This window comes from Rhinopithecus bieti, unplaced genomic scaffold, assembly GCF_001698545.2.
Source record: "Rhinopithecus bieti isolate Rb0 unplaced genomic scaffold, ASM169854v2 scaffold_11933, whole genome shotgun sequence".
Classification (NCBI taxonomy): domain Eukaryota; kingdom Metazoa; phylum Chordata; class Mammalia; order Primates; family Cercopithecidae; genus Rhinopithecus; species Rhinopithecus bieti.
The window spans coordinates 1416639-1430743 of record NW_016806995.1 but is presented as its reverse complement, the minus strand read 5'-3'; the positions used below and the strand labels follow the sequence as shown (position 1 = coordinate 1430743).

The window sequence follows — 14105 nt, the reverse complement described above, 5'->3', positions numbered from 1 at the left end:
TAGCTGGGACTACAAGTGCCCGCCACCACGCCCAGCTAATTTTTTTTTTTTTTTTTTTTTTAATAGAGACAAGGTTTCACCATGTTAGCCAGGATGGTCTCGATCTCCTGACCTTGTCATCCGCCTGCCTTAGCCTCCCAAGGTGCTGGGATTATAGGCGTGAGCCACTGCGCCCAGCCTGCAGTCCTTAAATTTTTAATTAACTTTGATATGTTATACTGTGCAGGTTTTCTGGTTAGTTGTGACGCAGGTGAATTTGATAATTGTCTTACCTTTTTTGTTTCCAGCCTTGTCCTGCCAAGAAGTTACTGATGATGAGGTCTTAGATGCAAGCTGCTTATTGGATGTCTTAAGAATGTACAGATGGCAGATCTCATCATTTGAAGAACAGGTGAGTACAGCATTTGAACAGGTTTAGCTTGGAGAATCCTTTCCCCTAGTGACTTTGGGGTCTGACCTTGCAATTGCCTGGCCCCAGTGTACATTTCTGTGACATTTTAGACAGCTTTAGTGTTCTGGGACCAGAGTACCAACTTTGTTCCTGCTGTTATGATCAGAGGGGAGATACAGCTGTTTTTCACCCAGTGGATAGAAGGTTAGGGGGATGGGACATAAACACACAGTTGCCAAAGAGCAAAATCTTTTTAGTTCTTGAGTGACTTGGCACTCCAGTAAGTGATAGGGACACTTGGGTTCTTTAGAAAGAGACAGGTGACTTTATCTTGGAGACTCAGAGGTTTAGGTAAGATTTTTCTGAACCACACCCTCAATTTAAAAAAAAATCAATCTTCAAAGCTTGGCTTAAAGTGGCCCGAAACCTCAAGCAGATGTCATATGCAATTCCAAGGCCGTATGCAGTCACTCCCACCTCCCTTTTCCACAACTACAGCTTTGCTGCCTTCTTTGGAACTTGGCCACCCTCCTCCCTGCCAGACCACTGTTACCAATAGCAAGTCTGAAGCAGAGGCCAAGAGAGTGAAGCTCTAGGGATGAAAAAATCTAGCCCCCAGTGGCATACAGCTGCATCCTCCACAGCCACATTTCCAAGATGGCCTTGTCCAGCTTCATGTAGGTGTCGTCTGCCGCCACTGTCCAGAGAAATGGGAGGTGGCATCTTGGACCTCCCGAAACTGTGGGGCTGACATGAGGGGCATTGAGGGACTTTTGAAAAGGGAGGTGGGGAGGCTGTGTAGTGCCCCTTATTTTAAAGGTGTTCTCTTGTTTTGCTTTATCTGAAGCCACAGGTCACTTTTAGACATGGTGCTAGTGGTATCTATACTTTCTTAAAATGTATCTCAGTTAATCCAGTTGTATGTTGCAATGTTTTTCTATTTAGAAAATACTTCTAAAATCCTCCTCTGGTAACTGGAGTTATTTATCTACATTTTACATTTCCCTAAACTGAGAGAATAACTTTGAGATTTAGTCACCAAGGACATCAGATAACTTTTTAAAAGTCCGACTTCTCCATCAAGGACTCACTTAGGTCCCAGTCCCTCCTTGGAAGTATTTTCGACATCTTCAGCCCACAGTAGTGGGCCCACGCCATGCTGTAGTCTGCAGGAGAAAGAGGTGGGTGTGTCTGTCCAGTGGCCTTTTCCTGTTTGAAGGTACCCAGAACATCTAGCATGGGCCTTGCCCACATCTGTATTATCAGCGATCCACTCAATCAGGAGCAGACTTTCCCTGATTATCAACCCATTTTCTTTGTCTAAAGCTAGAGCTTCAGAGGATGCATTGGGCCAAAGGCTTGCTTTATGCAAATTACCTGATTTTATTATCACAATAACCATGTAAGGAGTTTACTGTTGTCCCCATTTTACAGATGGAAACACTGAGGCTCAGAGAAGTGGAATGATTTGCCCAGAATCATGCAGCTATTTAAGGGGCAGAGCCAAGGTTTAAGACAGTGTGGTGCTCCAGTGCACATTCAAGCTCCCCCTCCTCTGCAGTGCTGTCCCTTTTCTCAAGGCCGAGTTGTTACATGGCTTACCCACGGGTTAGGTTATAGATCCACCTCCATCCTGTCTTGGATCTGCTTCAAGCCTGGGCCCAGATGCCTGGTCTGTGAGGGCTCCTTGAGCCTCCCAGGAAGCACTGGTTCTCCTCCAGGTCCCCTGCTTCCTGTTCATCTATACAGGGCTGCAGCTCTGGTGTGCTGTTGGCTAACAGCTAGGCTGCCACACCTCCCCTGGCTTGTGAGTCCCTCAGGGGCCAGAGCCTTGTCTTATTTATCTTTTAATCTCTGCTTGCACTCTACAGCTGCAGTTTTATAGCCCGGGAGGGAATTCATTTATATAGGCAACAGGTATTTATTGAATGCCTGCCTGGGGTGGGGCCTGTCGAGGGCAATGGAGTTGTAGCGGCAGACATGACCTGCAGGAGTTTTCCTGCTCACTTAGAGCTGGTATTCCAGTGGGGGATGAGAATAGCAGGCAGTGGTCGGTGCAGACAGCAGGGAATTTCAGGATATGCTAACAAGAAACTAGCTGGTGTGACATGGCATGGGTAGGGGTGGGCAGGGGAGGAGGAGCCAAGCGACAGGGGAAGACTGCTCCAGGTAGGGAGGCTCCTCTCAGGAGGTGAGGTTTCAGTGGAGACCAGAAGTATAAAAGAGAGTGAAGTGTGTGGATACCTGGGTGCAGAGCATTCCAGACAGATGAAGAAGCTAGGGTGTAAGTCTGGAGATAGTTATAAAGCTGCCACCTGTGGAGAATGGCAGGGAGGCCAGGGTGGGAAGGGCTGCAGAGGAGAGGGGCTGGCGGAAGTTGGCGGGGAGCAGATTGTGCAGGGACTGGGAGGATGTGGACAGCATCGGCTTCTATTGTGTGTGCAGCGGGGAGCCACTAGAGGGCTTTGAACTGGGGACTGGTTTGATCTGACTTGTTAAAAAAGGAAGACTGGAGGGGCAAGAATGCAAGCCGAGAGGAAAGGTGGGAGGCCGCTGCAGTTATCCGGCCGAGATGGCGTGGCTCAGACTGGGGTTGAAGCAGGGGAGCTGAGAGTCCTTAGGAATTTAGGGCATATTTTGGAGGAGGGGCCTTTTTTCAGGACGGCTGCTGAATTGGCTGGGGGTGGGCTAGGGTTCAGAGGGGTAGAGGCAGCTTTGGATAGTTGGTTGGGGAGTATGCCATGCGGAGGAGCTCTTTTGGCAGAGACCTGAAGGATAGGAGGTAGCTGTGGAAAGGTCTGAGCACAACCCGAAATGGGAATAAGCTGGATGTGTTCAAGGAACACAAAAGAGGCCAGGGGCCGGGACATTGTGAATGTTGGTAGCTTTGTAGGCCAGATAAGAATGGTAGGTTTTACTCTAGTAGAGGAAGCCATTGGAAAGCTAAAAGCAGAAGAGTAAAGCTGTCTGCCTTTTAAAGTATTGCTCTGGTGGCAGTGTGAGGGGACACCAAAGGAGAAGCAGAGGGCCAGTGTTGTGACCCCGTTACTCCTGGAAGAGTGAGGGGTGGCTTGGGTTTTTGGGGAGAGGGCCGTTTGAGTTGATGTTCAAGAGTAGTCCCATGCCATTGGATCCAGCAATCCCCCTGCTGGGTACAAACCAAAAGAATTCAAACAAAGCAGGAACTCAGTAAGATATTTGTGTATTCAGGTTAATAGCAGCATATTTGCAATAGCCAAGGGGTAGAAGCAACCCAAGCGTTTATCAGCTGATAAATAGGTAAACAAAACTTTCATACAATGGAATATTATTCAGCCTTAAAAAGGAAGGAAATTCTGCAATATGCTACAACATGGGTGAGGCTTGAAGACATTATGCCAAGGAAAATAAGCCAGTCACAAAGACCAACACTGTATGATTCCACTTGTGTGTGGTTCCCAGAGTAATCAGATTCCTAGAGACAGAAAGAATGATGGGTGCCAGGGGTGGGGGAAGGGGAAATGGGGAATTAGTGTTTAACAGGTATGGAGTTTCAGCTGGGGAAGATGAAAAAGTTCTGAAGATGGATGGCGGTGATGATTGTACAACAACATGAATGTACTTAATGCCGCAGAATCATTCATGTTAAGATGATATATGTTATATGTGTATTTTACCACAATTAGCAAAAAGCATAATCTTTTGAAGTCGGAGCAGAGGTCAAGGCTATCTCAGTGAAACAGAACTATCTCAGAGACTGCTGGCGTGAAGGCAGCTGCCTGGCTTTCTCTCCTGCTCTCTGCTCCTGGACCTCTTGCTTGAGGGTCTTCACTCGTAAGTGTCTAGGACATAACTGTTTTCTTTAATGAGCTGTGCCTTGAGAAGGTAGAAAGCAAATTCTACCCACATTCACTGTAGGGCGTCTGCCCGAGGTGGGTAGTTCTGATCTTGCCCTTTCCTCATCCAGCCTCTCTAAAGAGTGCTTTGCCCTTTGACAGGATGCTCACGAATTATTCCATGTCATTACCTCGTCATTGGAAGATGAGCGAGACCGCCAGCCTCGGGTCACACATTTGTTTGATGTGCATTCCCTGGAGGTAAACGATTAATATTTCCAACATGTTCTGTGCAGCTTATGTATATTTGATAAGTATAGGAGAGGCAAGTGTAATCTTTGTACAACTTTAAACACAAAAGTAAGATTCAGTAAAAATCAGTGATAGGAATGAGGCCAGGGGAGGGTCTTTAAACTGCATGATTTGCAGTTGGTGACTCTGATTAGGGATGTCAAGGCTCTTTCAAATGATTAATTGCTGCAATTTATGTTGGCTTTGAGAAGAAAGAATGTGTTGTTTTTTCCTATTTGATACAGGGGAACAGGGGCCATAGGAATACTAAGTGAGCCCTCATTTCCCTGTAACAGAATAAATATCGGGGGGAGTTGATAAAAGTTAAACAGTAAGGATGAAAATATTCTGGAGAGAAGAAATATGTTTCTATTGCATTTGATGAAAGAATATGCATAGTATCCAGCCAGATAGGCTAATTGAGGCTACCTTTAGAAACCTGAGCTTTGTTAAAAGTTGATTTTTAGTGGTGTAATCAACATAGAAACTTGTAAGGTTTAGGGGTGGGGTGAGGGTGGTAAAAGGGATTATAGTAGGGTTTTCAGTCTGTTTTTTTTTTCCCTCTACAGCAGCAGTCAGAAATAACTCCCAAACAAATTACCTGCCGCACAAGAGGTAGCCGTTTTCCATTGAAATATAACACATAAGATGTGGACTTTTAAGATATGATAATAATTTGCTTGTATTAAAAATATTTTTTTCTGGTGACATACAGGCCAGCTTGAAGTGTGATGTGCTTGCAAAGGAAGTTGTATTTTGGAAATAGCTTTAAATAGATTCTCTTGGTGTTCCCTTGCACCCCAGCCCAGCTTTTCTTGAAACTGGCTTATTTGTACTTCAAACAAGGACTTTCTTTTTACCTTTTCGAACTGATCCTGGGAAGAACGTAATGAGCTGAATCTGTCGTGTCCTCAGCATTTCCAGTGCTGCCAAATTCTACTGCATGTTACCAAAGTCATCCTTAGGAGGAAATTGTTGTTTTCTTAAGACTTAAGGCCGGGCATGGTGGCTCACGCCTGTAATCCCAGCACTTTGAGAGGCCAAGGCGGGTGGATCACCTGAGATCAGGAGTTCAAGACCAGCCTGATCAACATGGAGAAACCTCGTCTCTACTAAAAATACAAAATTAGCCGGGCGTGGTGGTGCATGCTTGTTATCCCAGCTACTCTGGAGGCTGAGGGCAGGAGAATCGCTTGAACCTGGGAGGCAGAGGTTGCGGTGAGCTGAGATCGTGCCATTGCACTCCAGCCTGGGCAACAGAGCAAGACTTCGTCTCAAAAAAAAAAAAAAAAAAGACTTAAAAAATAAAATTAGCATATTAATTCCTTTGTGTAGTAATAAGAATAAATATTTTTTGAGCCCATGCTGTTTTCCAGGCTTTGCATTATCTCATTTAAGCCTTATAACAACTCTACAAAGTTGATGATACTGGAGTTAATGGGATAATAACTATCCCAATTTTCCGCACACTGAGGCTTGCAGAGATGAAAGGCATTCCCAGGTCAGGTAGCGAATAAGAAGCAGTGCCAGAGCTGATCCTTGGGCTGCCTGACTCCAGAGCCCGGGTTTCTCACTTACGTTCTTTCCATTGAACCCCATTCTAGCCAAAGAAAGGCCTAGTTATTCAGAACTTGCTTATTCTGATTATTTCAGAAGATTTTATCTCACTTTATGGAATGTTCACTGGTGGTATCCTTCTTTTGACATCTCAAACGTTTTAAGCATGTGTTTGTAAAAACACGTTATTAAACACAAACTCCTTTTTAAAATGTGGCTCTACCCATTATACAGAAACCATATGTAAAGACAGATCTGTGTAAATTCTCCTATGAAGGAATGGGATGTCTTTTGGATGGAAGTCAATGAGGAAAGCTATTTCAATGTACTTTTCAAGAACAATTTATTCTCCAGAGGGAGTTTCTACAACATACTAGAAAGGAAAATGAATGTTGAGCTTGGTGCCAAAGGGCTAAAAGTGACACATCAAAAAACTTTTTGCATTCCAGGGTCACCTCACCCCACATCCAATCACTGGAAGTCTCAACATCCTTTTCATGGAAGACTCACTAGTAATATGGTCTGCAAACACTGTGAACACCAGGTAAATACCAACTTATTTCTGGATGAGGTTTTCCAAAAGTTAGGATTCTTAAAAGGACCTAGAGAGTGGGCTGGCATCGGTCACTGGTGTTAGAGACTACCTAGCCTCTGCACACTAGTGGACTGACTACCCCACTTCGGTCAGTGTCAGCATGTCATTTGATCCTCAGATGGCATCTTCTGCTCCAAGGACAGCAGACCCACTGTGGATTGGCAGGATCTCGAGTCCAGTGGTTGGGTCTATGCTCATGGTGGACACAGTAGATTCTAGGACTGGTTTTTTCCCCTTTGCTTTTGAGGTTTTAAAATAATATTTTATTATGGAAAATTTCCAACATCATACAAAAATAGAGACTTGTACAACTGTCACCCCAATCCATTTTATTTTATTTTATTTTTTCACAGCCATTACTGACTCTGAGATCAGTCAACTTTATCACATTTTCATTGCCCCCTAAAAAAACTCCAGACTCATTAGCAGCCTCTCCCCATCCGTTCCATCCCCCTACCCCTTGTCAACCATGAATCTACCTCTGTCTCTATGGATTTGCATATTCCGAATACTTCATATAAATGGAATCATGTAATGTGTGGCTTTTTGTGTCTGGCTTCTTTCATTTAGCATAATATTTCCACATTTCTTCCATATTGTGGCATGAATCAGTACTTTGTTCCTTTTATTACCAAATAATATTGCATTACATGGATCTACAACTTTTTTTCCATTCATCAGTTGATGGGCATTTGGATTGTTAACAGTTTTTGGCTATTATGAATAATGTTGCTGTGAACATATACATACAAGTTTTTGTGTGGACATATATTTTCACTTCAATTGGGTGTATGCCTCAGAGTAGAATTGCTAGCTTATATGGTAACTCTTTTGTTTAACCTTTTGAGGAACTGCCAGACTGTTTTCCAAAGTGACTATGCCATTTTACATTCCCACCGGCAGTGTACAAGGGGTTCCAATTCTCCACAGCCTCACCCACATTTTGATGTCAGCCCACTCTCTAGGTCCTGTCTGACATTGTGGTTCTAGCCATCCTACTGAGTGCAAAGTAGTATCTCATTGTGGCTTTTTCCCCCAGCTTTATTGAGATCTAATTGACAATAAAAATTGTATATATTTAGAGTGTACAAAGTGATGATTTGATGTGTGACTATGTGTGTGTGTGTGTGTGTGCATGTGCACCTGTGCTCATATGTGGTGAGAACACTCTCTTAGTATATTTCAAGAATACAATACAGTATTATTAACTGTAGTCACCATGCTGTACATTAACTCTCCAGAACTTATTCATCTTATAACTGAAGGTTTGCATCTTTGAGCAACATCTCCCCACCTCCCCAGCCCCAGCAGCCACCATGTACTCTGCTTCTGTGAGTTTGGCTTTTCTAGATTCCATGTAGGTATGAGATCAGGCAGTGTTTATTTATATCTGGCTTATTTCACATAGCAGATGTCCTCCACGTTCATCTATGTTGTCACAGATGGTAGAACTTCCTTTTTGATGGCTGAATAATATTCCTTTATACATGTATACCACATTTTCTCATTCATCTGTCTGGACGTTCCCTATCTTCGCTATTGTGAATAATGCTACAATGAACATTGTTTTGCAGATATATCTTTGAGATCCTGATTTCATTTGCTCTGGATATATACCTAGGACTAGTTCATATAGTAGTTCTATTCTTAACTTTTTGAGGAACCTCCATACTGTTTTCCATTTACATTCCCACCAACAGCGTACAAGAGTTGTCTTCTCTCCACACCCTCGGCAACACTTGTTACATGCTGTCTTTTTTTTTCAGACGGAGTCTCGCTCTGCCGCACCCAAGCTAGAGTGCAGTGGTGCCATCTTGGCTCACTGCAACCTCTGCCTCCTGGGTTCAAGCAATTCTCCCACCCCAGTCTCCTAAGTAGCTGGGATTACAGGCACCTGCCAACGTGCCCAGCTAATCTTTTGTATTTTTAGTAGATACCGGGTTTCACCATATTGGCCAGGCTGGTCTTGAACTCCCAACCTCAGGTGATCCGCCTGTCTGGACTCGGAAAGTACTGGGATTAAGGCATGAGCCACTGCACCCGACCACATGCTGTCTTTTTGGTAATAGCCATCCTAACAGGTGTGAGGTGATAGCTCTTTGTGGTTTTATTTGCATTTCCCTGATGATTAGTGATATTGAGTGCCTTTTCATATACCCGCTGGCCGTTTATATGTCTTTTTTTGGAAAGTGTCTATTGATGTCCTTTGTCCATTTTTTAATTATGTTACTTTGTTTTGTTTTGTTTTTTGCTGTTGGTTCATATGAGTTCCTTATAAACACTCTCTTAGTATATTTCAAGTATTCAATTTTTGATATTAACCTCTTCTCAGATACATGGTTTGCTAATATTTTCTTTTATTCCGTGTGTTGCCTTTTCATTTTGTTGATTTTTGATTTGCTGTGTCATTGCGGTTCTGAGTGACATTACCTTGAAGACTAATATGTTGAATGGTCTTTTTAAAAATAAGGTTCGCATATTAAAAGATATGTAAGATATGTTAAGGAACTGTAATCTATAAGTTGACTATTCATCTCTTTTTTCCTTGGATTGTTTTGATACTATTGTAAGTGGAATTTAAAAAAATTTATTTTCAAATTGTTTGCCACAGCTGTTTATATTTTGACCTTCTGTTTGAGATTTTTGTAAACATTCATTTATTCTGGAAGCTATAGAAGTTTTGTTATATGTTCCTTAGTATTCTCTGTGTATGTAAACATTCGTGTTGCTTATGAATGGAAATAGTTTTAGTTCTTCCTTTCCAATCCAATATTTATTCCTTTTTTTTTTCTTTGCCTTATTATCCTGGTTAAGACTTCTGGTACAAAGTTAAATAAGAGTGATGATAGCAGACATGTTTGCTTTGTTTCAGATCTTCTGAAGCAAGTATTGGGTGTTTTATAATTAAGTATGATATTAGCTTTAGGTTTTAGTATACCCGTTTATCATACTGAGAAACTTCCCTTCTGTTCCTAGTTTGCTGAGAATTTTTGTAATTAATAGTGATTGAATTTTGTCGTGTTTTTTTCTGCATCTATTCAGATGATCATATTTTATTATTTTATTCTGTTAGCATGGTGAATTACAGTAATTGATTTTTCTAAGTTAAACCAGCCTTTCTGGGATGAACCCCACTTGATCGTGATGCTGTATTGTTTTTATATATTAGTGAATTTGATTTGCTAATATTTCCTAAAGGATATTAGTATCTATGTTTATGAGGAATATTGTTCTTACACTTTTCTTCTCTTGTGATGTCTTTGTCAGGCTTTGTTATAAGGATTATACTAGCCTCATAAAATAGGCTGGAAAATGTTCACTCCTCTGTTTACTGAAAGATTTTGTTTAATATTGGTATTATTTCTTGCTTGTTTGTTAAAATTTGTCTTTCTTTAGCTCTATTTCTGCTAATTTTTTTAAACTTTGTTATTGGATACAAACATATGTATTATGATGAGTTAACTCATCTTGTCATGATAAATTGTCCCTCTTCATTTCTGCTAAGACTCCTTGACTTGACTTGAAGTTTATTTGAGTGACTCATTTTTTTTTTTTTTTTTTTTTTTTTTTTGAGACGGAGTCTCGCTCTGTCACCCAGGCTGGAGTGCTGTGGCCGGATCTCAGCTCACTGCAAGCTCCGCCTCCCAGGTTCACGCCATTCTCCTGCCTCAGCCTCCCGGGTAGCTGGGACTACAGGCGCCACCACCTTGCCCGGCTAGTTTTTTGTAGTTTTTTTTTTTTAGTAGAGATGGGGTTTCACCGTATTAGCCAGGATGGTCTCGATCTCCTGACCTCGTGATCCGCCCGTCTCGGCCTCCCAAAGTGCTGGGATTACAGGCTTGAGCCACCGCGCCCGGCCATTGAGTGACTCATTTTTAATCTAGCTAATGTTTATTTGGTAATTTCTTTCCGTTATTTTCAGCTCTTGTCTTTAAAGTGTGGCTTTGTGGACAGCATATAATGGGTCTTGCTTTTTTATCTAGCTTGACAGTCTTTTAGTTGGAATGCTTAGTCCATTTACATTCAGTGTAAGTATTGATGTGATTAGATTTCGGTCTGCCATTTTACCATTTATTTTCTGTTTGTCTTACATTTTTTCTTGTTCTTCTGTCCCCCCTTCACTGGCTTCTTTCAGGTTAATGGAATACTTTTTAGTATTCCTTTTTAATACCTATGTTGGCCTTTTAGCTTTACTCTTGTGTGTTTGTGTGTGGGGGTGTGTGTGTGTGTGAGATTACATTATGCAATTTTACCTTATCTATTTAGAGTTAATATTATACTTTGTCATGTAAAATCCTGGAATATTACAAAAATATAGTTCTGTTACCCCAGCCTTTGTGCTATTATACATACATTATAAACCCCACAATACTGTGTCATAGTTTTTGCTTTAAAGAGTTATGTGTGTTTCATTTCATTTCCTTTGGATATATGCCCAGAAGTGGTATTGCTAGTTCATATGGTAGTTCTGTTCTTAACTTTTTGAAGAACGTCCTCCGTAGCATTTTCTATAATAGCTGCACCAGCCAGGCGCTATGGCTCACGTCTGTAATCCCAGCACTTCGGGAGGCTAAGGCGAGTGGCTCACAAGGTCAGGAGTTCAAGACCAGCATGGCCAACATGGTGAAACCCCGTCTCTACTAAAATTACAAAACTTAGCCAGGCATGGTGGCAGGCGCCTGTAATCCCAGCTACTCCAGAGGCTGACACAGGAGAATGGCTTGAACCTAGGAGGCCAAGGTTGTATTGAGCCAAGATCACTCCACTACCCTGTAGTCCAGGCGACAGAGCGAGACTCAGTCTCAAAAAAAAAAAAAAAAAAAGGCTGCACCAATTTACATTGCCACCAGTAGTATGTAAGAGTTACCTTCTCTTCTATTAATTAATTAATATAAAAAATATATTTACCTTTTTTCTTGTTCTCAGTCTTTCATGTAGATGAAAATCCATTTTATGTTTTTTCCCTTTTAGCCTAAAAACATCCTTTCAACATTAGTTATAGGTGTACTGGTGATGGATACACTTAGATTTCATGTATGTGAAAATGTTTTTGTCTTACCTTCATTTTTGAAGAATAGTACTTGCTGGATATAGAACTTTGGGTTGACAGTGTTGCCATTGTTTTACTTTGGTTTATTTTAAATTCATCATTTTAAGGACATTATTCTGTTGTCTTCTGGCCTCCATTGTTTCAGTTAGTGTCATTTATATCATTCTTCTCTATGTAAAGTGTCATTTTTTTCTTCTGCTTACACTGCTTACAAAATTTTCTCTTTATTTTTGTTCATGCTGTGTATAGATGTGGTTTTCTTAGTATTTATCTTGTTTGGGGTTGCTGAGTTTGTTAAATCTGTACTTTTTTTTTAAAACCAAATTTGAAAATTCTTGGCCATTACTTTTCAACAAAGATTGTATGCCCATTTTCACTTGTTAGTTTACTTAATGTTGGCCCACAGGTGACTGAGGTCTTGTTCAATTTTCTTCAATCTTTCTTCTGTGTGTTCTTTAAATTAGATCATTTCTATTATCTTCATGTTCACTGATTCTTTTCTCTCTTTTCTTTTCTTTTTTTTTTTTTTTTTTTTTTTTTTTTTTTTTTTTTTTTTTTTTTTTTGAGACAGAGAGTTAGCTCTGTCATCCAGGCTGGATTGCAATAATGTGATCATAGCTCACTGCAGCCTCAACCTCCCAGGCTCAAGTTATCCTCCCACCTTAGCCCCCTGAGCAGCTGGGACTACAGGTGTGCACCACCACACCCAGCTAATATTTTTAATTTTTTGTAGAGGCAGGGTCTCACTGTGTTGCTCAGGTTGGTCCCAAACTCCTGGGCTCAAGTGATCCTTCCACTTCAGCCTCCCAAAGTGTTGGGATTACAGGTGTGAGCCACCATACCTGGCCTGATTCTTTTTTCATCTCCAGTCTCTGTTTGCCTATGCAACAAATTTTTCAAGGTAGTCACTGTTGTTTTTAGTTATAGAATTTCCATTGTCTTCTTTTTCATAGTTTCCATTGTTCTGAGATTCTCAATTTGTTCATTCACTGTCACTGTATATTTTCCTTTACATCCTTGAGCATATTTATGATGCATCTGTGAGGTCCTTGTGTGCTGACTTCTTTGTATTTCATGTTTAGTAATTTTTTATTGTATACTTAACATCATAGTAGAGACAGAGAGAGTAGGGATTCTGTTACATTTCTATGAAGAAAAATTAATTTTCTTCTGGCCCACAGTTAACCTGGCTGGGCTCAAACTCAACTCTGTCTCCCCTACATTGGGTGGCAAAACCTCTGCTCAGTTTTTTTAGCTTCCAGCTGCTACTTTTTGCCAGGCTCCCTGGAGTTTCCCCCATGCACGTGTGGTTCAGGGATCAGCCCTGGAATTGAACAGAGTTTAAGTATAAACTTTGGGGCTCATCCCTTCTGTATCTCCTTTCTTCCTGGCATTTACCCTGGTCTCTCCACCAGCCCTGATTCTTGAACTCTGTCATCTGACCACTCAATCCTGTAGGATGCTGCTTTTTGCCACCCAGCACCACATCAACCAGGAAAAAAAGCCACAAACACACAAATCTCGCCCACAGAGTTCTGTTTTTCCAAGAGTTGACTTCTTTTCCATTTCTGCCTGCTTTTGGTAGCTCTCTGTTCGTTCAAACCGTTTTGTTTTGTTTTGTTCCAAACTTTACAATTGTTATCTCAAGGAGGGTTAATCTACCCAAGCGCCTCTGCCATCACCAAAAGCAGGAACTCTCTCACCCTACTTCATCGTCTGCTTTTTTGCAATGAATAATCTAATGTGAACATCTTTCCACATGATCATACGTTCTTCTTTTTTTTTTTTTTTTTTTTTTTTTTTTTTGAGACGGAGTCTCGCTCTGTCACCCAGACTGGAGTACAGTGGCCGGATCTCAGCTCACTGCAAGCTCCGCCTCCCGGGTTCACGCCATTCTCCTGCCTCAGCCTCCCGAGTAGCTGGGACTACAGGCGCTGCCACCTCGCCCGGCTAGTTTTTTGTAGTTTTAGTAGAGATGGGGTTTCACCGTGTTAGCCAGGATGGTCTCGATCTCCTGACCTCGTGATCCGCCCTTCTCGGCCTCCCAAAGTGCTGGGATTACAGGCTTGAGCCACCGCGCCCGACCGATCATACGTTCTTCTACATTTTGTTTAACATAGTGTTTCATTCTGTGGACATGCTATATAATTTATTAAACCGTTCGCTAAAACTTTCAACTACAGTCATGTGCTGTATGATGATGTTTTGGTCAATGACAAACCACATGTATGATGGTGGTCCCGTAAGATTATAATACTTTATTTGTATGGTACTTTTTCTATGTTTAGATGCACAAATCCTGCCCACTGTGTTACAGTTCCTTACAGCATTCAGTACAGTAACATGTTGTACAGGTTGGTAGCCTAGGAGCAGTAGCTAGACTATATGGCCTAGGTGTGTAGTAGG

General features: G+C 41.6%; 1 protein-coding gene across 1 annotated transcript in view; it reads left to right on the top strand.

Moving 5' to 3' along the window:
- Positions 1-14105, top strand: part of USP30 (ubiquitin specific peptidase 30) — a 34999-nt gene that overhangs the window by 13193 nt on the left and 7701 nt on the right. Inside the window, 4 exon segments of the mRNA XM_017879723.1 lie at positions 288-391; positions 4369-4467; positions 5067-5112; positions 6504-6598. Of these exon segments, the coding sequence (XP_017735212.1) occupies positions 288-391; positions 4369-4467; positions 5067-5112; positions 6504-6598 (344 nt within the window).